The sequence below is a fragment of the Ictalurus furcatus genome, chromosome 17 (genome assembly GCF_023375685.1).
Source record: "Ictalurus furcatus strain D&B chromosome 17, Billie_1.0, whole genome shotgun sequence".
NCBI classification, from domain to species: domain Eukaryota; kingdom Metazoa; phylum Chordata; class Actinopteri; order Siluriformes; family Ictaluridae; genus Ictalurus; species Ictalurus furcatus.
The window spans coordinates 17170389-17196464 of record NC_071271.1 but is presented as its reverse complement, the minus strand read 5'-3'; the positions used below and the strand labels follow the sequence as shown (position 1 = coordinate 17196464).

At 38.3% G+C, this 26076-nt stretch overlaps 1 protein-coding gene across 2 annotated transcripts in view; it reads right to left on the bottom strand.

Moving 5' to 3' along the window:
- Window positions 1-13584: 13584 nt before the first annotated feature.
- arhgap35a (Rho GTPase activating protein 35a) overlaps window positions 13585-26076 on the bottom strand; it is a 72126-nt gene continuing 59634 nt past the window's right edge. For both annotated transcript variants that reach the window (XM_053646385.1, XM_053646384.1), the window contains 4 exons: window positions 23608-23685; window positions 20583-20714; window positions 15309-15414; window positions 13585-14279 (listed from right to left, as the gene is read on the bottom strand). In XM_053646385.1, coding sequence (XP_053502360.1) covers window positions 13853-14279; window positions 15309-15414; window positions 20583-20714; window positions 23608-23685 — 743 coding nt within the window. In that variant the 3' untranslated portion in view covers window positions 13585-13852. The remainder of the gene's footprint in view (window positions 14280-15308; window positions 15415-20582; window positions 20715-23607; window positions 23686-26076) is intronic.

Below are 26076 nucleotides of genomic sequence, written 5' to 3'. Positions count from 1 at the left end.
CTGTGCCACCCAGCTGGTAGGCCAATCAGGTGGCAAAAACTACTGACCTGAAGACATATTCTATTAAACGATGCATATCAAAGTGAGAGTGTTTCGGTATAAGCTCATTTAATTAAAAGTTGTTTCTCTGTTTTTCTTAAAAGTGTAAATAAGCTAAAAACTGTGTAATTCAGATCACTTTAACAGACTATATGTCAACTGGCACTGCAAGAGGAAGCCATTAAAGGAATACTCCAGCGGTTTTACAGCTTAATCTTTATCTACTGCCTTTGTAGCTTATGTGTGATTAACATGCTCAATAATTTTGACACGTTTCTCTGTACTGAAACTCACTGAAAATTGAAGCCTGAGGAGGTTGGTAAATTCTACTAATACATATTTAAAACATGCAGCTATGTAACAAAACAAACTAAATTCATTTACAAACACCTCTGACTAAACTGAATTCATGAAAACACTCCAAAGAAAATATGCTTGACATAAATCAGGGGTGTCCAATCTTATCCGAAAGGGCCGGTGTGTGTGCAGGTTTTCATTCCAACCAAGCAGAAGCCACACCTGATTCCACCTGTTTTAATCAGTTGATCTTGGCTTTCAATAGACTCAGGTGTGGCTTCTACTTGGTTGGAATGAAAACCTGCATCCACACCGGCCCTTTCCGGATAAGATTGGATACCCCTGACATAAATGAACTGGACCTAGTGTGATTCAAGATTCAAAAAAATGTTTTTTGTCTTTCCTCCATTTAAAAAAAATGCAGTACAATTATACACTATAGTAGACTGAAAAAACTTTGAAATATTTATTTAATTATTTAAAAAAAAAAAAAAAAAAGTGCTTGTATAAGTATTCACCCCCTTGAACTTTTCAATATTTTGTAGTATTACAACTTGGAACAAAAATGGATTTAATTAAGATTATATATCTCAATTAAATCCATTTTTGAATCTACACAAAAGAACCCATAACATTAAAAAGAGGGGAAACTAATACAGTGTGAAAAATGATTTACAGTTAAAATATGTAAAAGTTGTGATGACATAAGTATTCATCCTCATTGTTGTTGAAACCCCTAAATTAGTTCTTGTGCAAGTTGTCACAAAAAGTCACATAATTAGTTGAGTGGAGCATACCTGTGTGCAATTAAAGTGTCACACGATCTCACATCACATGATCTATCCTGTGAAGGCAACAGAGTAAAGGTCAAACTTGAAAAAGTATCAATCAGGGTTTTTTATAATCCTAAACTTTGAACATCTCCATAGTGCATGGGGATGTAAAGATGTATGTAAATGTACATAAGCGCAACTGCACCTGCCAAAAGGAGGCCGTCCACCATCACTGACCAGGTAAAGTGAGGATTAGTCATAGAAGCAACCAAGAGAGCAAGGGTAATGCTCAACATGATGCTACCACCACCATGCTTCACTGTTGGAATTATGTTCTCAGGGTGATGAGCAGTGTTGGGTTTCCAGGGTTGGGTTTCCAATGTTTTGTGCCTTGGCCAAAACTTTCAATATTGGTCTCATCATACTAGAGAACCATCGTTCCTCATGTTTGCTGAGTCTCCATCATGGCTTTTGGTAAACATACGCTCCCCACTCTTCCATAAATCCTGGGTTTGTGCAGCATCATGTTTATGATTGTCCTGTGAACAGCTTCTCCGATCTGAGCTGTGGATCTCTCCATCTCCTTCAGAGTTACTCATGAGCGCTTTCTTGCTTCTCTGACTAATGCCATCTTTATCCGGAAACTGACTTTTGGTGGAAGTCATGTTTACATTTTAAAGAAATGGATATAATCATGCTCCACAAGATGTTCAAAGTTTGGGACACACACACACACACACACACACACACACACACACACACACACACAGTCTGTCTTCAGGTCCTCATTTAAAATCATGGTTTAGGCTATGCCCACTTATGGCTTCAGCAGCTCTGTGCTAAACCCGTTTATAAAGACATTCATCAATTTGACAATCTTACTTTCGAATGATCAATATTGCATCTTTTAACAGCTCTGCCATCAGTGTAGGTATCAATATCAAAAGACCACAATCACCCAGACAATCAATGGTGGCTTCAAGGCACAACAGGCTGAGTGTGATCATAGCGTTCCTGAACTTGGCTGCTCTCCTGCGTCTGAATTCAACTGACAAACAAAGTGTGAGACTAGACAAAGACAAAGAAACATTTCATGTGAGACTGAAATGTCTGGAACATGCACTGGCTGGACAATGTGATCTAAAATACAGGGTGTCCCAAAAGTCTCCATACATAGGGGACTATGTTTTTGGCAGCACCACGTCAGTTGTGCCTTCGTCAGTGGATGTCCATGGATGTCCACTTCTCAGTAGTTCTGCAACACTTCCAGTCTTTTTGAATTTGTTTATAAGTTTGTTGTGTGGTGTGTTTCCTGTTGAAGTCCATCGCAACCTTGTGACAGTTCCCCGATCCAGCCATGAAAATTTTTTCAGTGTGTTCTTGTTTAATTAAAGGCATTCTTAAAATCTGAAGAAAAAAATCTAGATAACAATATAAATTAAGAATGAAAAATTTTGTAAGACATTTTGAAGAAAAGTATTCATTTCCCATATGTATGGAGATTTTTGGGACACCCTGTAAATTATTTTAGATATTAAACATTACTGTTTAAAAGACTAGCTGACCAACTAGTCTCTGGTGGTAAGCAACATATAGGAAGTTAGTAGTATCAGATTTTCAAAATAAGAGATGGGGGCTATTTACTTTCATTTCATTTCATCACTGTTTCACTACAACATTATTTATGAAACTATTTTAATTGTGTTGCTAATATTAAGCGTATTCAGATTATCTACACCTTTGCAATACTTTAATAATAAACATATACAACCATAACTACTTGGTTTAGTGTGAGGGTTATCTAACCCTATGAAAAATGCAAAGTGAGACAATTCCACCCCTACCAGAGGAATTAATATGATACAAGTGCGCCGCCTAGTGGTAAGAGATTGTCAACACAATCCTTAGAGCTGTACCAAGCCCTAATAATACAAAAATTATTAGTTTGGAAGACAAATAGATCCCCCAGGAAAGCAGTGGAAATCACCTGCTTCTACTCACAGGTAGTTACAGGCTCCTGAATTCTTCTTCTTATTATTATTATTATTCTTTTTGGAAAACAGTGCAAATTTTTACTTTTTCTTTTAATCCTCAGGATATTACATTACTGAAAAAAATACTTCTAATTTATAAAGCAGTCATTTTATCTTCTTTCTGCAGTACTGTCTATGAGGAAGTCTACTCAGAGTAAGATGTCTACCCTGATTATTAATGCACTCATTTTGGAGGATTTTCCACTGCAAGCTACGTTCACATCAAGTATGATCTGTTACTGAATAATCAGCTTCGCATTTGAGATAGTAGTTTTCAGTACAGTTGTGCTCTCTGCCCAGAAAATATAGAAAGAAAGCAAATTAGCAAGCAAGAAAGCAAGCAAGAAAGCAAGCAAGAAAGAAAGAAAGAACAAAAGAAAGAAAAATGGATTTTTAGAAGAATCAAATTTCATTGTCATACATCAAGCTGGATACTAACAATATTTTTTTCACAGGAGCTTTTACACAAGAAATTTATTCATGTATTCATGTTGTCAAGTTCTCAAATTTGTCAGGTTCAAATCACTTATTTATTTCCATATTTAAACAAATTTTATGAAAATTTTGTGAAACTCAGTCATTTCATATTAATGGCTTAAAAATAAAGTAATCCAGAAAGAAACACATAAATTACGATAATTAGTACAAGCCATTCAATTAGGACAAAAGAAAAGGCACCCTATAAAAGGGTGTGCGTGTGTACGCGTGTGTGTGCGTGTGTGTGTCTACTGATGCATTGCAATGACTGAGCTGCACTAATGGAAGATTCATCATCTGCCCTTAGAATGGAACAAGCATGGTTTTACCACTTAGTAGAGCAGCTGGTAGTCCAAGCTGGATTTCTGACCAGGGCATTACATTTCTGTAAAAATAAATAAATAAATAAATAAATAAATAAATAAATAACAATAGCAGCAAACTTAACTTTTGTGTGATAACTTTGATATTATTATTATTATTATTTTGTCTATGTGTTTTTTGAACGCCTGAAGTAAATGTGTGTCTCCACTTTGCATTGAAAATTGTGAGATTTGCTTTTTATATAGTTTTGTGGGTGTCACTAAAGCTAAATCAGCTGTGCCCCAAGGTCATGTTTTTCTCTCAAACTAGCTTTTAACCATAGCTACTATGACTTAGACATAACTGGAGAGAAATCCATCTTCCATTATAGTTAACTACAAAATATTTCTGTATAACACCTGAAAAATAATACAGAATACCAGAATTCCAGAGTGAAATTATTCCAAGCACTGCAGCTAGCTAACACTACCATTTGGTTTACACTAGCATGCTAATATCACTAAATATCAATAAAAATGCTAAACATATAAAGAACCATTGGAAATTAAGATGATTATGATTAGTTTGTCATAGTCAAACAGTAAAAACATATGCACTGTTCAACTACTGACAATGTACTGACATGACCGAACATACTGCTCCAAGTAACTAGGTAGCAAACTAATTTAACACCTGTTATAGAGACTTTTAGTACAGAAAACCTAAGTGACCATGCAGTATTCATTTTTTTTTCCTGTTGTTTTCTCGTGATCTCGACATAACAAATTGTTTTCTTACCATGTAATTTTATCCTGAGAAAATCTTGCGCTTTGTGAATGGGACTGGTGTTACATGCACATTGGCATCTTCGCCATCATAAATGTAATAATTGCCCACTGTAGAGATGGCCTTTAACTCCGCATTAAGAGAGATGGATCGAGTGTCTGACGGTAATGTGGAAGTCGTCAGTCCTGCAGGGATGAGGTATTTTTGTAGGCCACCCCGGAAGTTAGCATCACCCTGATTCCCTCCACAAAAAGCCAACAGGATTTTAAATTGGCTTTTGGATTATTGCAGAAAATAATCTGTGTCCAACAAAAGTTTATGATTCTTACATGTTTCGTTCATTAAGGTAATCTTCACAAATGAGCACAACTTTTATGAATTTTGATGCCTAAATACAATCGCCAGAAGTAAAAGCTAATGTTAGACTATAAACGAACTACACCACGGTCGCATGACTTCAACGTCACCACACACCTAGGCTTCTGACAACTCTTTCAATCTTTATTTAAAAAACACTACAATTGGAAAATATTATAAATTGATACATCTAAAGTTGGAAAGTATGAGTTGGAATAGTTTGCAAGAGCGCGAGTATAAACACAACGAGGCTGCACTAGATGAGATTTCCTGTTCGGCGTAATGACGTATAATGTACCCGACAACCTCCGTAGTCCCATTTAGCCACTTATTAGCAACTTTTTCAAGACACGCAAAAGCTTTAAAAAAAAAATCACGAGTGAGGTCGTATAATAAAACGTAAAATTATCTTGAGCTTGTGTTAACCACAGACCTTATTTCAGGCATTTAACCAAAAACCCATTGACTTTGGGATGATGGATGTCAAGTACATAGAAAAATTAAGTCGAGATCACGAAAAAAAAACAAAGAAAAAATGAATAATGAATGGCGGCTTAGGGCTCCCGTAGCCTATTTTAGCGAGTCACTAGCGTTTTTATTTGAGGTACACACTTGGCAATGAGCGAAACAAAAAGACCAAATCTAATTAGTGTCTTTCTTTTACTGGTGTTGCGGGACCACTTCTTTTATGGTGCCTTTTGCTTTCTCTGTTTTTGTTTCTCAGCCCCAGATGGATATGTGCTACATCATAATCTTCAAATGGCACATATTTATCTGAATTCCATCATCCTTCTGGTACCATTTTAATATATATATATAAGATGTAGGGAATGTAAGATGTAAGGAATTATGAAGCAGTAGTATTAGCCAATAAAAAAAACAAATATCATGCTAAGGAGGGGGCCACATATAAATTATGTTCTAGCCCGAACCCAACCAGATATATACTATAAAATATTTATGCATATGTTATATTTTATATTACCTATTCTGATACAGACAAAAAAACTAAAACAAAAAAACAAACAAACAAAAAAAACCTTACTTACCTGGGTAAAATAAACTGGGAGCTGGAGAAGACCTGGTCCCAGTGTAGGGCCCCAAAGACTGGATAATATTCAGCATACTGAAGGAAAAAGGAAGCTCATCATGTTCTGCAGTGCAAAGACTGAAGTTATAGCATGTATATTTGTACAGGATGTGTTTTTCAAAATGTTTTACTCATATGACCAGCAATACAGTTATCTTTGATAAGCCATTGCAACGGAAGGGTTTTTAGGTTATGCTTATATCTGATCACCGTTCAAAAGCTTAGTATTAGGTTTCTGAATAAAAATAACCACACTATACGTTAGATTTGCATTCCATGAATAAAGGATAGGAGGATTGGCAGGCTACAGGCAGGCATGTCATGTGCCAGTGTTGCCAGACACTAAAGTAAAGCTGCTCGCCTGTGTCCTGACTGTAAACAAACAGAACAGGGGGACAGATGGTCATCCAAGACCTGGTCATTGTCTCCTGACCCCCATTAAGAGATGCACTAGGTCATAGCATCAGATGATGACACTCTCTGCCAATGACAGCAACTTTGTCAGAGGTACTTACACCTTTTATAGAAGGATAACTTTTTAAAGGAATCATCTTCCTTGTTTCCATAACACCAATTACATACTGTGTTGTATGGTGATTTTTAAAAAACACTTTCTGTACAAGTACACAAGATAATTATAGTTGTCTCTCAGAATGGATGGGCTAGATCATGCAATCACAATCCACTTTTCAGAGGCCTCTAGCAAGACCAGAAGATATTTGTAAGATGTTTGTTTTTGGACTAGAACAGAATATCTACTGCATATAGACAGGTTGAAGGTCTTTGAGGACTGATTAACATAGTTCTAATAGCTAATAGTCCTTACTGCAGCATTAGCATAGTGTATAGCAAATGTTATCCTGCTAGCTATCTTTTACATACAGCTAATATTTTTGGGACATAACTGGAGAAAATTATAACTATATAAAATGCTAGAGGAGCATTTTGAATTTTTAATTATTCTTTTTTTTTCAAATGTATAAATCATATTTCACTGTGCAACCAAACAAAGGACTGCAGGAATGTCTTCTTAAAGGAATGCCAGTATGTTTCAACCTATCTACTCTAGCTCTATCTACTGCATCTGTAGCAGGCACATGATTACCACAGACAAAAATCCTGACACCATTTCCTGTACTACGAAAACAGTGGGAAACCGGTTTACTTAAAACTCCTTTAAAATGGAAGTCTATGGGCAATTGTTGAGAGTCAATAAGTATTTGTTAATAATGTATTTCAATTATTCCGGTAAAGGTATTTTGCATTCAAAAATCACGTGAATTAGTTAATCTTTTCAGAGATCTGACTCCTTGCTCAGAGCAAAGAATTGTGATTATACATTTAAAAGAGTAGCTCAGGTATTCCCCAGTTGCATGCAGACACCACAAAACCTTAGGATGTTTTCCTATTCTTTTCTCAGTTCAAGGACGTGAACTGAAATTCTCACCTACGGCAATTGCACATAAATTAAATAAAATTATTAAGTGCTACTTAAAAAAAAAAAAAATACACATGCTGTATTTATCTGGATCAAGTAAGCACAACATAAATCTCCTTAATCTGAAGTGAACAAGAACTAAGTAAGCCCATTACATTTGTTAGGTTTGTTTTATTCCTTGCATAATTCAGCTAATCGTAAATTAATGAACACAGGGGAAGCACAAAATAAATATTGACATTCAGTCAATAGTGATTAGCTTGAATAGTGCTGGATTATTCATTTAATATTCCCACTTTTTGCCATTTGTTTAGTGTCATATATGCAGAGATAGTATGTTTATTTTTCCCCCTGAAAGAGCTTTATGTTTCAAAGTACTACTATGAGATCTTCAACATAATCTGCATGACCAAAACAACTTCACAAATCACTGAATTGCTATTAAAACATTTTCCCCATGTGGCATTAGTGTTGGATTTTAAACAGCATATTCTGAAGCCATAAAATAGTGCATTATAATATTTTTTTAATTATATATATATATATATATATATATACATACATACATACACACATACATACACACAGTGCATCCAGAAAGTATTCACAGCACTTCACTTTTTCCACATTTTGTTATGTTACAGCCTTATTCCAAAATGGAATAAGGGATGGCCAATACCATCCCTACAGTGAAGCATGGTGGTGGAAGCATCATGCTGTGGGGATGTTTTTCAGCGGCAGGAACTGGGAGACTAGTCAGGATCGAGGAAAAGATGAATGCAGCAATGTACAGAGATATCCTTGATGAAAACCTGCTCCAGAACACTCTGGACCTCAGACTGGGGTGAAGGTTTATCTTCCAACAGGACAACGACCCTAAGCACACAGCCAAGATCGCAAAGGAGTGGCTACAGGACAACTCTGTGAATGTCCTTGAGTGGCCCAGCCAGAGCCCTGACTTGAACCCGATTGAACATCTCGGGAGAGATCTGAAAATGGCTGTGCACCGACGCTCCCCATCCAACCTGATGGAGCTTGAGAGGTCCTGCAAAGAAGAATGGGAGACACTGTCCCAAAATAGGTGTGCCAAGCTTGTAGCATCATACTCAAAAAGACTTGAGGCTGTAATTGGTGGTAAAGGTGCTTCAACAAAGTATTGAGCAAAGGCTGTGAATAGTTATGTACATGTGCTATTTTTGTTTTTTATTTTTAATAAATTTGCAAAGATTTCAAACAAACTTCTTTCATGTTGACATTATGGGGTATTGCTTGTAGAATTTTGAGGAAAATAATGAATTTAATCCATTTTGGAATAAAGCTGTAACATAACAAAATGTGGGAAAAGTGAAGCGCTGTGAATACTTTCTGGATGCACTGCATATATATATATATATATATATATATATATATATATATATATATATATATATATATATAAATAAATAAATAAACACACACAGAGTATCTCACAAAAGTGAGTACACCCCTCACATTTTTGTAAATATTTGATTATATCTTTTCATGTGACAACACTGAAGAAATGACACTTTGCTACAATGTAAAGTAGTGAGTGTACAGCTTGTATAACAGTGTAAATTTGCTGTCCCCTCAATAACTCAACACACAGCCATTAATGTCTAAACCACTGGCAACAAAACTGAGTACACCCCTAAGTGAAAATGTCCAAATTGGGCCCAATTAGCCATTTTCCCTTCCCGGTGTCATGTGACTTGTTCGTGTTACAAGGTCTGAGATGTGAATGGGGAGCAGGTGTGTTAAATTTGGTGTCTTCACTCTCACACTCCCTCATACTGGTCACTGGAAGTTCAACATGGCACCTCATGGCAAAGAACTCTCTGAGGATCTGAAAAAAAGAATTGTTGCTCTACAGAAAGATGGCCTAGGCTATAAGAAGATTGCCAAGACCCTGACACTGAGCTGCAGCACGGTGGCCAAGACCATACAGCGGTTTAAAAAGTACAGGTTCCACTCAGAACAGGCCTCGCCATGGTCGACCAAAGAAGTTGAGTGCACGTGCTCAGTGCCATATCCAGAGGTTGTCTTTGGGAAATAGACGTATGAGTGCTGCCATCATTGCTGCAGAGGTTGAAGGAGTGGGGGGTCAGCCTGTCAGTGCTCAGACCATACGCCGCACACTGCATCAAATTGGTCTGCATGGCTGTCGTCCCAAAAGGAAGCCTCTTCTAAAGATGATGCACAAGAAAGCCCACAAACAGTTTGCTGAAGAAAAGCAGACCAAAGACATGGATTACTGGAACCATGTCCTGTGGTCTGACGAGACCAAGATAAACTTATTTGGTTCAGATGGTGTCAAGCGTGTGTGGCGGCAACCAGGTGAGGAGTACAAAGACAAGTGTGTCTTACCTACAGTCAAGCATGGTGGTGGGAGTGTCATGGTCTGGGGCTGCACGAGTGCTGCTGGCACTGGGGTGCTACAGTTCATTGAGGGAACCATGAATGCCAACATGTACTGTGACATACTGAAGCAGAGCATGATCCCCTCCCTTCGGAGGCTGGGCTGCAGGGCAGTATTCCAGCATGATAACAAGCACTGCCTTGTTAAAGAAGCTGAGGTTGAAGATGATGGACTGGCCAAGCATGTTTACAGACCTAAACCCTATTGAGCATCTGTGGGGCATCCTCAAACGGAAGGTGGAGGAGCACAAGATCTCTAACATCCACCAGCTCCGTGATGTCGTCATGGAGGAGTGGAAGAGGACTCCAGTGGCAACCTGTGAAGCTCTGGTGAACTCCATGCCCAAGAGGGTTAAGGCAGTGCTGGAAAATAATGGTGGCCACACAAGATATTGACACTTTGGGCCCAATTTGGACATTTTCACTTAGGGGTGTACTCACTTTTGTTGCCAGTGATTTAGACATTAATGGCTGTGTTGAGTTATTTTGAGGGGACAGCAAATTTACACTGTTATACAAGCTGTACACTCACTACTTTACATTGTAGCAAAGTGTCATTTCTTCAGTGTTGTCACATGAAAAGATATAATCAAATATTTACAAAAATGTGAGGGGTGTACTCACTTTTGTGAGATACTGTGTGTGTGTGTGTGTGTGTGTGTGTGTATATATATATATATATATATATATATATATATATATATATATATATATATATATATATATATATATATATATATATACACACACACACACACACACACACACACACACATTTTTACAAATATTTTTGAAACGTGTAAGACCAGATTTTATGTTTCTGTGGTAAGTGGTGGAAACTGTGGAAAAACAAGAGGCAAGAAACATATTACAAGATTGATTTATTAACTATAATACAGCTCACATAAGGCCTTACTGTTTATACACCATTCCCACTGAGACAAATGACCAGAGCAAATAATGTCATGATTTTTGTTTCTTCTCAGTTTACTTCATGATTTTTTTTTTTTAATCTTTCATTAATGCAGGTTTTTTTTTCTCTCTTAAATACGAAGAGTTGAAGGTTCCAGCTCCCAGACTTGGAGCTGAATCATGCACTACATGATGTGGCCTTTACACCATTCACAAAATTGTTAAAAATTGTCTTTTTTTTAATTATTAAAATAATACATAAAAAGAAACCTTTTTTTTTCTATCACCATTGACTACAGGGCAAATTGTTAGACCCCCTAACATACAAATAAACAACCATTTTGAATATAGTTTTGCTTGTTTCTCATTTAACTTAACAATTGGTCACCACTGTTGCAAAAAAAAAAAATAAAAAAATAAAAAAAATAATAATAACGCAGCCACATAAGATTGCTGAAACATCACATTTTTAATTCCCATTTGATGCCCTTCCTTGACTTTCACTCGCCCTTTTTGCACAGTCTTTGGCCGCTAAGGATCAACTCTGTATTGAGACACTGACATATGATTTACACTGAGAACGTGGCAAGACAGCAATCAACTGCAAAGTACCAGGAGAGCATGGATCCTTCTCCCTATTTTCCCAAAAAATACCACGTTAACTGAAAAGAGAAGAAAAATAGCTGAGGTGCGAGTCGGACTGGCTGTTTGAAATCTCGACATGTTTTCTGCCCACACTTAAAGCGCACGAGTCTGGGCAGAAAACGTGTTGGGATTTCAAACAACCAATCAGATGCTAAATGGGACTTTGACTGGCAGGGCAGAAGTAGTGGGCAGTTCAGGTCAGAAAGATTCATTACAGACCTACACTATGAGAAATGTCAATTAAAAATGTCTACTTCTGAAGTCCTAAAAATCCCTGTTTAATTCCAAAACTCAGCCTTTTGAGTAACATCAGCATCACGATTTTTTTGCAGAATTCTCTCAGACATGACAATAACATTAATGAAGTCGACAATTAGGAAGAATTGATAGTTAATGAGCCATTATCACAGCGGTGACCTGAGAATTAAAAAAAACAAACAAACACAAAAAAAAAGTAGAAGATGAAGTGCTGAGAAGTGTTGCTGAGTAAGGTTCTTCAGGATTTCTCTATGGTGATGCTGTGTGAATATGAGCCATGATTTAAAGTGCATCCAGCACTTCTATGACGGGAAGGGAGGGGGATCCGAATGGACTCCGTGTCCAAGGTAGATCATAAAACTGAAGGCTGAGTCAGTCAGAGGTGTAGTACCTTGTTGGCACAGCAGATGGCAGTAGCACACCCAAATAAGCACAAAGATGAAAACTACACAGCAAAAAAAACAAAAAAAAAAAAAAAAACAGGCACGGTCATCCCTTTAAGGTTCTCTCTTTCTTTCTACTCTCCTTCAGACAAAAAGACATTTCTGACTGAGTAACAGTCGATTCAAAATCTTTTGGAAGTCTAAATGGAATAGTGCAGCAGAGTTTGGACTGAGTGACGCAAGTGTGTTTTTAGACGAAGCAGCTTTCCTTTCAGTGTTAACACACAGACAACCAAAATCACCAGCCATATATTTCTAAACACAACCTTCACATCTCTTTTTCCCCTCCATCAAAAACCCATCCGTTGGACACACTTTTGGAAGCTGCCAAAATCTCACGGTGACATTTCACAAGCATAAAGTGTTACATTCAGGCAGGCGCACACACAAACGCATAATCGCACATACACATTTAATGTTTCAGCTCACTAGTGCATTATCTTCGCATCTCTGTTCTAAAGAAGAATCTCACCGAGATCCGTTACCAGAGTGGAGCACAACTGAACCCTGACTGACGCATCAAGAAAACACACACTTTCTTTTTTTCTTTTTCTTCCAGAACAGAAATGGAAACAAGTCTCCTAGCATGGTCTTGAGATTCTGGCTCATTGTGAAGGCAGAGAGATGAACAGAGATGCTGAGAAGACTTCAAATCCCATAATGCTGTGCAAAAAAAAAAAAAAAAAAAAAAAAAAGTACCAAAGTTCACTGTAGTCCACTGCCAATGAAACCAGATACAGTTCGTCAAGTTCTTGTTTGGGCTGTTTTCTTTAAACATGTTCCTCTGTAAACAGGACTCATTCAGACAGGGAGGAAGAGGAATGCGGCTGACAGAGTTGTCGTGTCTTCAATTGCTGGAGCAAGTCTTTAAAAAAAAATGTGATAACAATAGTGGTTGAAAGATAAAAAAAAAAAAATGCTGAGAATGCTAAGGATGGCTTCTTGCCACATTTAGCTTCATTCCTATTGGTGGAGACAGGACAAGGGCCTGGGAGGTTATGTAGAGCAGATAATTGACTGTGTGGAGAGTTCAGTTCAGATCTTTTAGTCCAGACCTCACACATCAAGTCCATTTCTACTCAGTCACCTCTCACATAAATCAGGATTGGCCAGGTAACAGGCTTCAGCACACACTCCTATTATCACATCTGTCCTGTGCTGACCCAAAGAGAGCACGCTCTCAGATCTATTTGTGCACATGTGCAATATATATATATATATATATATATATATATATATATATATATATATATATATATATATATATATATATATATATATATATATATATGCAAGAATGTGTGTATGCTTTTCAATTATATGAGTGCAGTGATCTATAACGAGGAGCACAAGATGTTACTGGAGTGTCTCACTGCTGAAGTGGCTTGACCTTCTTGCTATGTCGAACACTCTAATTCTTCCCTCACTGCATGCTCTGTCACCTGCAGACATACTTCCTCAATCATTTTCTCTAAGAATCACTCTCCATTCATGTAATCTCTCTTTCCTGGCTTCAGAACTTCTCTTTCACGTTTGCACTCTCTCTCTATACATCCTTCTCTGCTTCACAGCGTGTGTTGTTCGGTTGATGCATGGTGCGGGTGCATTGGAGGCAGCAGACTCTGGATAGGTGACTGTGGCGTTGGGGGAGGAGAATGGGGTGGGGACTGCTGAGCTTGGCTGAAGGGTGTGGCTACGTGCTGGACCGGGGTGTAACAGGATGAGTAGGCGGAGCCGGACATGGATGTTGTGGAAGACAGGGTGGCAGTGGGGGATCCTGGGAGCCCAGGCAGGCCGCTCGTGGTGTCGACCAGGGGCTGATTGTAGAAAAAGAAAGCACACTGGTAGATGAAGGTCTCGATGATTGTCTGGTAAGTGCGTGTTGCTGTCAGCGCATCCATTGTGGTGAAGTCAGGGCGCATCAGTGTAGGCCAGAAACAGATGGATAGGTTATCACTGGTCATCAGATTCACACGACTGTTCTGGCTCACCCTGAGACAGAGAAAAGCAGAGAGAGATTCAGATGGAATGTAACAGAAAATAACACAATCATATTATAGACTGTAGACATTTTCTAGGCTGACAGATTCTTTTAAAACTGGCAGGGATCCATTATTAGAACATATTTGCATATTAGTCCCTCTTCACTAAACACTTAAACGAGTGCTAAATCTGCATAGTTTATTAAAAAAAAAACTTGTACTGTCTTCTTTACTCATGTTTTAGCATCATGGTATTCTTGGACTATTCTAAGAATATTTTCAACAGAGACCTCAATGCTTTTCTGTCACAAGTTCACTCTTGAAAAGAGTATCTGCTAAATGCTATAAATGTGAAGGTAAAATTTGCCTGTATATCTTTATAGCCATATTTCATAAGGCGAAATTATATAAAAGGTGAAAATTGTGTGCTTTTCTTAAGAAAGAAAAAATCTTAAATTGTGCCCACAGTACTTTAAAACTTGCCTTTCTTAAATGTCAGCCCCCTCTGACAGTAGTAATCTGTTCCAATTTAGATGCTCACTATACATGCTATAACACACACACTATATAAGCACAACCTAATAGTACACTACATTCTTGATAGAATGCCAGTTGATATTCAACCACAGGAAAAGAGTGAAATATTGTTGGAATTTACTTAAATATAAATGTAATATCACTTTTAAGACACATTGTTTTTAATTATAAAATTGGTACAAATTTTTTATTAAAATTATGTTAAATAAAAAAATAAACGTACGACATTTCCCTGACCAGGATAAAGTTGCTACTGAAGATGAAGGAATGAACAAACTAACTAAAATAAGAACATGGAATCTTAAATATTTTTGTGCCTACAAATATGAAAGAAAATCCTAATAGTACTTATTAGGATAATAAACAGAACTGTGAAAGCTATTCTGAACACTACTACAACTCTGTTATTGAATCGTTTATATAGTGAGGAAAACATGCCGGTGTGTACGTGTTGTGCATATCTAAGAGCACGAAGTTTAGAAGTTGTGAAGTAATAACGCACTTGTTCAGGTGGCTGATGACGTATTTGAAGACATCGTAGTTTTCTCGGGGGAACCTGCGCAGCACGTCCTTCATGGTGAGGAACCGCTGCTCTCGATCATTGATCTCTGTGGGAGGTAAGACAGAGATGAGAATGAGAACGAGACACACAGAAAAAGGGACACAAAAATAGAGACACCTCCAGACACAGCCTCTTGGGACATCAACACGAGTAATGACTCGAGCAAGCAGCCGGAGGTGAAGGAGAAGAGGAGATAAGGCAGACAAACAGAAAACAGCATGACACACTGCGTGCATGCACAGTTCACCCCGTAAAGACTTCATGTTTAGCCTTCTTTCATACACACGCAAAGAAAAATACCTCCTAACATATTTGTCGGAAATTCTATGAGCTATTAAATGACAATACAGTTACAGATAAAAGCGTCTATTTGGATCTGATTTTACAGAAGTGACATGTGTGGCAATCAACACAATTTAGATCAGTTGTTTAAAAAAAAAAAAGTGTTTTAGGATGTCATGTTGACTTTTCTTAATTCACATACACAAATAATGCAAATGAATTAAAATTGCACTTGTATTTTAAAAATAATAACTTTTAATGTTGATTGCATTGTAATTTCAAGGCTATAGTTTACACTCACAGTAAATTGCAAAGAAATGCACAACCAGGCAATAAGGTAACAATTGTGCATATAAGGTACTGTCCTTGATTTATTTATTTATTTATTTATGCACGCAGAATTAATGTGTCAGGAAAATTTACTTGACATGTAGAATCCACTTGAAATGTCTGCCAGGTTTCACCAGTGTCTCGAAGCATTTAAAAATATATATTTAAACCTCTGACACAGTTAACCCGAATCCCAAATTGCTTTCTATTAACTATAAACTCACCAGACAATTTAATAGGAACACCTGTAGGCCTGCTCATTCATGCAATTACCCAAACAATCAACAATGTTACAGCAGCTAAAAGAATGAGAATGGCGCAAAATAGCAAAAGATATCCAGCAGCAGTTCTGCAAGCAGATAAGCCTTGTTGATTAGGTCAGAGGAGAATGGCCAGACTGGTTTGATCGGACAGGAAGTCTACGGTAACTCAAACAACCACTCTTTACAACTGTAAAAACAGAAAATCATCACAGAATGCAACACACATTGAAACTTAAGGAGGATGGACTACAACTGCGGAAGACCACATGAGGTTCACTGAAGCTTCACAGGTTTACTGAAACTGGACAGTTGAAGACTGGAAAATGCCACTCATTCAGTGTTGTTTGTTTTTTGCACTATTCTGTGTAAACTCTAGAGACCGATGTGTGTGAAGATCCCAGGAGATCAGCAGTTTCTGAAACACTCAAACCAGTCCATCTGGCACCAACCACCATGCCACAGTCAGACTCGATGGGATCACATTTTCTCTCAATTAAGGCGTTTGATGATGAAGCTCTTGACCTGTATCTGCATGATTTTATGCATCGTGCTGCTGCCACGCGAGTGGTTGATTGGATAATTGCATGAATCAATAAGGATAGAGGCATTGCAATTTAAGGGGCCTGCGAGTATATATGCTTACTGCATAGGCCATCATGTAATGATGTTGTAAACCCTACCTAATGCATGATATGTCCAATGAAATTCAGCTAGAGAGAGAGAAAGAGAGAGAGAGAGAAGTTTGCTCATGTCAAGCATTTATTTCTAGAGGGAAGCAAAATTTGCCAATAGAATAAGAAAACTACAAGCTTGAAATGTGTAATGTCGTCTAGAAATAGGTGTAATGATCTTATAATAAGAAATACTAGATAAGTTGGACTATATTCAAGATTTTTTCACTTACCAAGATGAGTTTTTTTTTTTTTGCAGTGTGGTTTAACTGTGTTAAATCATTAGCACAGATTTCTTTTGCCTTTGAATACAAAATAATTTAAAAAACGAGCAGTATTCAAACAGTCAAATTTGTTCCGACAGCCCTGGTACACACCCAAATGAAAGGTCAGGCGCCAATATTCTGCACTAGCAATGAGAAAGGGTGGATCCTTCTAGAACTGCATATGGTGCCTGACTTCCTATCACTGTCATCAGGGGAGACTGAGAGATGCTTTCAGGATGAGGCAAAAACCATACAGCGCGCACACACACACGTGCACACATGTGCGTCCCCTGGGTGCTGCAAGAACGATGGATGCACTGAGTCAGATCGACTTACATCAGCCCTCAGAGAGCTCTCTATCAGGACACGTGACCACTATGGCAGATGTGCTGCTCCTGAGTATCACACACAGACTGATGTCAGCATCTCACATGCAAACACTGTCAGTTTAACACTCCAGTATTCCTCACACAGACACACACCCTCACACATCCACTGATGCATCATTTAATGGAGTAACACCAGAGCAAACCTTCCTAGCACCTCATGCTGAGGCAACGCGATGATTTAATCTTCAAAAGATACTAACAGCCTGTAGTCAATCAAAATCAGATCACAACAGACAACCCTCACTGTACGCTCGTCTGCTAAGGCAATTCGTCTATGTTTAATGCAATATGTCAAACTCCCAATCTGGAAGTCCCTCGGATAACATATCCGTTATTCGAGGCCAAAGGTATTGAGTAAATGCCAGAACAATGCAGTCACTTTAGAGATCTAGCTTCACAGCCACTGACACTGAACAAGTCTGCTGCATTGTTGCCATGACGCTCGGTGACAGACGGGCAGGCCTGGAGCTCCGCCCACCACCTGCAGGGAGTGACTCTGCAATCATGTAACCTGCCGTCTGTCCATTCCCCTTTCATCATCATCCTCCCACCCAAAAAATAAAATAAATAAATAAATTCAAGAACACTACAATCACTTCATGCGTGGTTTTCTCTCGAGTGTTCAATGCTTGAAAGGTGCATATTTCCCTCACTGTCTCCTCCTGAGTGTTGGAGTAGTAAAAATCTATAAAGGCAGAAGTGCTGCATTTACTGTCTCAGCTCGACTAGCTTCTATTACCTTAACATATAGTAAGACATCCATGACAGCATAAAAGCACTGGAAGTAAAAATGCACTTAAATCCTGTCACATTGCTTGGGCTTGCTTTCAGTCTTCTACTTGGCAGAGTGATATAATGCTGGAGTGTCTCTCCAAAAGGACTGAAGAGTTTCAGAAACATGCTTAAATGCTCCCAAGTAGCAGGCTAACTACAGACATGGGCTGCAGTTTCAGTCTAATTGTTGGTGCATCCTGAGGTTGGAGGAAAGCCCAGAGCCGAGCACAGAATTTCACACTGCATGAGGATGAAGCTCAGTGCTGCGTGAGCAAAACAACTCCCCACTGCAGATAGTCTACTTCACACAAAACCTTGCCCTTTCATTTTTCATATACAGCTCTTTGAACAAGCCAGTACAGAGCATCTTTAGACCATGACTACGCATGTGGATGCAGCAGCTACGCAAGAAGCATTGTACTGCATTGCTATTTTTGTACAGATGGGGGATTCAAAATCTATGTCCATTATGCAGGGAGGGTAGAGCTCACAAACCTCACCTGCACTAGAATACCTTTTTTGACCACTTTCTCTGATTCTGTACAACAAGGAAGTTGGGAAGGCTTATAATTAGTAGCAGCAGCACAAACACAGATGGTATATTAGGCTATTAAACTAATCAGGTTATGAAAGCGAAGAGTATACTGTAGTTCTCATCCTACTAATGTAGGAAATTGGTGGTGGCAGTGGTAGCCCAGTGGTGACAATGTTGGCCTACTGATCAAAAAGGTCATGAGTTCAAATTCCAGCATTACCAAACTGCCACTGCTGGGCCCCTGAGCAAGGCCCTTAACCCTCAACTGCTCAGTTAAGTAGTAAGTAATGAATTACATAAGTCACTCTGGATAAGGGCATCTGTCAAATGCAATAAATGGAAATGGAAAGTGACTACAAGAGGCACCATTGCGTTGTTTTATATACTGCACTAACTGGAAATTAATATACAGATCTTGTCATTGAACCTAACTACAACTGCCTCAATAAACATAACCATCCATTTTAAAATCCAATATGTCTAGTATATACTATATACTGTGTGTGTGTGTGTGTGTGTGTGTGTGTGTATGTATATATATATATATATATATATATATATATATATATATATATATATATATATATATATATATATATATATATGGCAAATGAAGAAAAGCGACAAAGCCAGAGGGCAAAGAGAGAAGGAGCTATGAAAAGGTAAAAAATTTTGTTCGAAATTTAGTTCTACTGTATATTTTATAACAATTCTCCAGCTGTGATCCTTGGAGATTTTTTTGGCCACTCAAACCATCCTCTTCACAGTGCATTCAGACAATATAGACACACGTGCAATTCCAGGTTGATTCAGGTGCCAATAATTGTTGCAGATCTCTATTTAACAAAGATTTCTTTTTAATAATTGTGTTTGCAATTGTTTGATTTCCATGAAAGCAGAGTATTTTTGTGAATTTTTTGAACAAATGATCAAAAGGTAAAACAACAAAGACAACTTTTCACAGCCTTCCTTGCTCGTATTTACCAAGGGTGCAAATATTAGTGGAGAGCACTGTATACTATAGGCTTCAAAATTACATTTTGTGTAGTACAATGATTGGGGTCTCTGACTATCCACATTATCAAAATTACTGCATTTATTACTGATCATTTGAATTAAAATAATGTCAAATAATGTCTACTGGAGTCTAACGTGTTCCGTTGGTGCATAGTTCAGAAATTAAAAATGCTCTATGGCTTCAATAAATAGCCATAGAAAAATAGAGCAATAAATCAAGATATTGTTGCACATGTGGGGGTTGGGGAGGGGGTCCTTCCAATGTTATGTGACATTTATTTTACTGCAAAAAGAATTACATTCCCTGTCTTAGTGTATCAGCTATTTAGCTAAATATAGACAACATTGTCCACTAATAGCATCGCCTCTTCTGCTACATAGTGCAGGCCAAGACCACCAAATGGAAAAAAAGTGTCCAGCGCTCCACACTTAACTTTTCAACGGTCCTCTGGGCATTAACAGTACTCTATGTCTCACTGATTTCTCCAGTGTGACACCAAGATTCCAATAAAGTATGAGAAGTATGACAATTGAGAAGCAAAATGGCTGCAATGAAACTATGGACAATAATTATTTCCTTTACAAATAAATGATGAAACAAATGAAATTCAACTATTACCCACCTCTAGTACACACATGAGCTTTTCTGAAACCATACAGCAATTTTTACTCTTTAGCAGTACTTACTAAAGGCCTCCACCAGCTCCACCTGCATGTTGTAGGGCACCAGAGGGTCTGGCAGCTCAGAAAAGAAGCTCTTCATGGCTCCAGCTACAGTGTTCACAGAGAAGTCCTTTTCCACCAGGTCCAGGTTGGAATCTAAGAGTCAGGAATCAACAACAGTCAGATAATATACACTGATTTCACCATTTCACAATTCCTCACACACAACCTACATGAAAAGAAGCTGATGTGCTAATTTGAAGAAACAACCCACTGGCTGAAAAGCCATTATAAACACCACTTCTATTTCAAACCTGTTCCATTCACAACCATCGTGTCCAGTGCGGTCTCTGTAAATCGCTAAATTACCCATATACCCATGAAATACATGTTTAATTGGAGGAATCTCATACCAAGCAAGATGAGTCTGCTGTGTACGAGGAACAATAGAAACAGGGAGGAAAAAAAATTACAGACGCAAGGACAAAGAAAAGCGATCTTATTAAAACTATACAGCGAGTGTTATCAAAGCATTGGCATGCACTGCAAGAATATACTTTAAATTCTGCAGAAGGAAGAAAGAATCAATGGTGTGAAGCTGCTTACTGATTGCAGAAGGAAAAAAAAAAAGCAAAACTTAATTAAAAAGTTGCCTTTTGATTACAGTTTGTTGCTTCTCTTATAGAGAGGGAGAACAGAAGCAGTGCTACTGAGAGAGATAGAGAGGTAATGATTTTCTGGTTTTTTTTTTTTCTTTTTCTAGTGGATAAATTATTCAGTGAACATTAAATATACAGCATTGTATAAGGTCAGAATATGTCGCATGGTCAAAATTGACTGTGCATCAATATCTGTTCATGGATGTCTGCATGTTAGTGGCTACCTGTATGCTGCAGTTTCATTCCTGTATGCTAGGGCCTAATCGATTAATCTCCTATTATTACTCCGATCCACATCTCCTATTAGCTCACTCCAGACGGAACCAACCCTGACAGAACCCAGCAGTGCAGCAGTGCGTGTTTGTGCACAAGCTTCATTACCTAAACCAATACGCAAGTAATTAACTGACCTTCTCTCCCTATTCTCTAGACACAGAGGTGCCAATGCACAGTCAATGCACACAACAAATATAAACTGATGCAGAAGCAGAAAGGTCTCAAACTGACAATTAAATATCGGTACTGTATTGCATTCACACACTCAGATTAACTAGTGCATAGAATCCACATAATAAGCCATCTAGACTGAGCTGAATCGATAGCTGTACATAACTACAGGTTTATTAAGCAGAACAGCTGCACAGTGCTCTTATCGATATAAATGTGATTTGTTCAGAAGCCTTCAACTGCAGATACAGGAGATTTCAAAAATGCTTTGGTCAGATTATACCGAAGTCAAAAAGCAACCATATGCAGTGCGTGCACGAGTCATTTATTCTAACAGATCAAACTCAAGCACTTCAAATCTGCCATTGTTGAGCTGTTGAACAAGCGCCTTATCCCTCACTGCTCCAGCAGCGTCCACGGCTTCCTTCCAAGCTGTGATAAATATTTTGTTGTACGGAGCACATTTTATAAGTATAATCACAGCAAAAAAAGCTGTCTTTCTGGCAATTACCGTTTATGACAGGAGAATAGTTTTTGGGCTGGGATGATAGAATTTAACAACACTAGGGATCTAACTAAATATGAATACATTATTGGGAATGAACAGATAATGTATACTAAATGGATACAAATACAAATACAAATACAAATATGAATAAGAGGCACACTAGAAAGCTTGCCAGAATGGTTCACAGTGCAGCTGGTTGAGAATAGAGTTGCATCATTCATTCATTCATTCATCCTTAGTAACTGCCTGGTCAGGGTTGTAGTCGATCAAAACTACGCTACTAGTTTGTGTATGTTTTGGGAAACAGGACCATTTCTGGTGGGTACAAACAAAAATAATAACTGTGTGATCAGGATTAAACAAATAAGTCCCATGCATCCCTAGCTGAGTTTGAGGAACTGTCAGAGTCAGAATTCACACACAATCATGACAGTGCTGGCATTTCAACTTCTTTTTCCAGTGTTTCCAGGGGCATAGGTGTAGGGGTCATATATTGCATATACGGTACATATTCTGTAATTTAGAGGGCACCAACTCTCTTCCTTGAAATCTATCTTACTGCAGGTTTCATCTCTAAACAAAATCTAACATGCCTGTTTTAGTTGATCAAGACCTTCTTAAGACAATGATTAGATGGTCAGGTGGGCACGATTATGGTTGGAGCTAAAGTTTTCAGGAAGTTAGAGCTCCAGGAACAGAGTTGATGACGACTGCTATAGTTAATTAAAAATAAATAACTAAATAAATAAAAAAAATGCACCACTTGTGTGTTGTTTAGGGTTGTAACACAACACCACTATCTATATCTGTTTAGTGCTCCAAATATCCATATCTATATTTAGATTCAAACCCAAAGTGTGACACATTTGCTAAAAGAACAAACAGTAAAATGAAAACGTTTCAATACCCAGCCGTGTTTACTTTTGTTGCTTAAGTGATGCTGTGCACAAAGGTGAACCTATGGACATTTCCGTGCTTAATTAGCACAATGATGTAAAGTACCAAGATGGCAAGATTGACGAAAACTATAACCAAATAGATTATTTGATGCAACTAGAGGAGAAAGTCTCATCATGGATACCAGCCTTTGACATTTTAATACAAAATATATTAAGCTTACATTATAATAAGAGAAAACAATTCAGGTCACAAAATGTTATATGAGTATACTTATTATTTTTATTTGTAAAAGCCAAAACAATTGTAGGTTTCAGTTGATAGGTTTCGGCTCATAGAATACACACCACAAATGGCTATAACAGGATGCATGCTAAAAGCAGTTTGTATGACAGCTAGAGTAAACTACTTATGAGAGTCTACTTGCTCTCCCTTATATCATGTTTTTAAGGGATATTTGCAGGGCACTTTAAATCAGTTCTCTTAAAAAGTTGACTGAGAATGAACATGTGAAATGGTGAATAGTAGCATGCCTCACCTTGGTCAAATTGCCGCTGAATGCTCTCCATCTCAGCCTTGTTGCCGCTCACCCTGTAGATTCCCTCTGTGCTCAGACCTGAAAGAGAGTACAAAAACAGAGAGAAAGCATTAATTTTGCTGTGGTTGATGTGGATCTTGTTGCAAGGCAGGGATACACACTGGACTGGATGCCAGTCCATCGCAGGCAATCACACTCACTCACACCTTGGGGCAATTTAGAGAAGCCAATCCCCATACTAGCATGTTTTTTGAACAGGTGAAGAAACCTGAGGATCTGGCAGAAACCCACACTGACATGTGGAGAACAAGCAAAACTCCATACAGACCGAAACCGGAGCTCAGTAACAGACCTAAGACCCTGGAGCTACCAAGTTCTCCCCATTGCACAAAAGAAGCCACTTGGAAGGGCAAAGCCCAAATGTATGAAGCTACATCTTTTTTAGAACTCACCATGCTTGGAGAAGTGCGCCAGCTTCCATATTTTGTATACACGAGTTAACAGATACCCATGATTGGCTTCTATTGTTCTGATGACAAGGAGAGTAAAGAATTTCCTACCACTTGCTACAGCTAATCATGCTCACCTGGACTCTCGGTCACAGATAGCAATGGCATCAAATCTATTTAAGCTAGATGACAAGGCAAACACTTAGACAGCATTAATTCAGGAGTTTAAATAGCACACAGTATGCATTCAACTTCCTCCTTGTTTCTGTCAAGCACTACAGATGCTCAAGCTTCCTATTACAGGAAGGTGATACTCTAGAATGCTCCATTCCTCTAATCACAAAACGCCTGTAGTGTTTAGCCAATCAAAACGCATCAATAAAAAACATGTCAACCAAAACAGTACACAAACATGATATCATTTAGTGTTTATTCTCCCAGGCATGCACAGCCTGGACCCTCAGGTGCCGACAACACTTCCGGAGTGACAGACAGCTCAAGACAAATTCAGAAACAAGGCAGCTCGGTGTAGTAGTGAAGTACATTGATTTGCCACCTGCTCCCAATTGACTTTCAATTTCTATGGAGCCTTGGGGCAGGAAGCCTATGAGTTTGTGTATGAGCGACCTGATGGGGTCCTTTCCACACCTCTATATATCATAACAGAAGACAACGGGTAAAAATGAGTGGGGGGGGGAAGGAATGTAAGAGAGAGCAAGACAGTGACAGAAAAAGCAGTCTGAGGTGAAATGCAATGGAAAATATCAGTGTGAGTCACTGTGGCAAAATAACGCCCAGCAGGGTGAACCAACCATGACATTAAGATCTGACTGCTTTTTATGTTCATGTGATGTGATTACTAGACTGGATGCCAGTGCAGCTTACCATGCAACATGAAGTCACACAAAGCAATACATCAGTGAAAGGAAGAAATAATATGCCAGGACATAATTTGCCACAATGACTAATTCACAGTTCATTATCCTGTATTTTCATTAATGAACATTTCCTCTACTGATTCACATACTCCAGATCGTCCTGTCGAGCTGAATTAGCATTTTAACTCTTAACGTCAGCCAAAACTATTATAAACCTGAGGTGACGTGGAGAAAATTACAACAAACTCTGCCTACACCAACTGATGGTCCAAACTTTAACCATCCTTTAAACAAGTTTTAGCAGGAAATGTGGTATAACAGTTATGCGATGTCTGGGACACAAACCAAAGAAAATGAGAAAATCCCACACAAAGAATGACGCATTTAACTTTTTCTCTGCTGAATTGTCTTTTAAACATCAACCCTCCACACTACGAGTATTGTTGAGATTAAAAACACCACACACTGTCAGATTATGCTCACCAGAGTCCAGTTCAGTTATCCTGACACTGAAAGGCAGGGGTTTCATAAGTTGTTGTTTGTTTGTTTTTTGTAGAATTCCCCCTTCAGATCAAAACTCCTGTGGACCTGAGAGAGTTCTCCTTAAAGCTCAATGACCAGCCTTTCTTATATGGAAGATTAACTGTCTGCCTGCATTTCTTTACCATCTGACATGATGACATCTAGACACTCCAGCAACAAGTAAATGTGTTAGTTGACCAGTCTATGCAACCCCTACAGCTCGGCTGTCATTTGTTATCCATCTTTCACGCGTGCTTCAAGCCGTTTTTTCTCCCCATATAAAGGTCTGTGCTTCCCCCACTTCCGGATGTTGAATCTTTATTATTGAGCATGGACTGTGAGACCATAAGACTGGATTTTATACATCTCACACCACAGGATAATATAGGAACAGTAATTGTTTAAGATCAGCCTAAAACTGGGACACCTCTTCCAACAGAGAGGAATCTCATCTAGTGTGCGCCAGGCAAGAAGAGTTTCTTAACGTTTTATAAGAGAGAATGGTGTTGCAAGGAAAATTAACACGCACAAAAAAGTACTTGGCTGAGTGACAAAAATTAACCATAAACTCGGTTTCCCCCTTCTGCAGTCAACTAAGACATAGCTTTTAAAAATAAAAA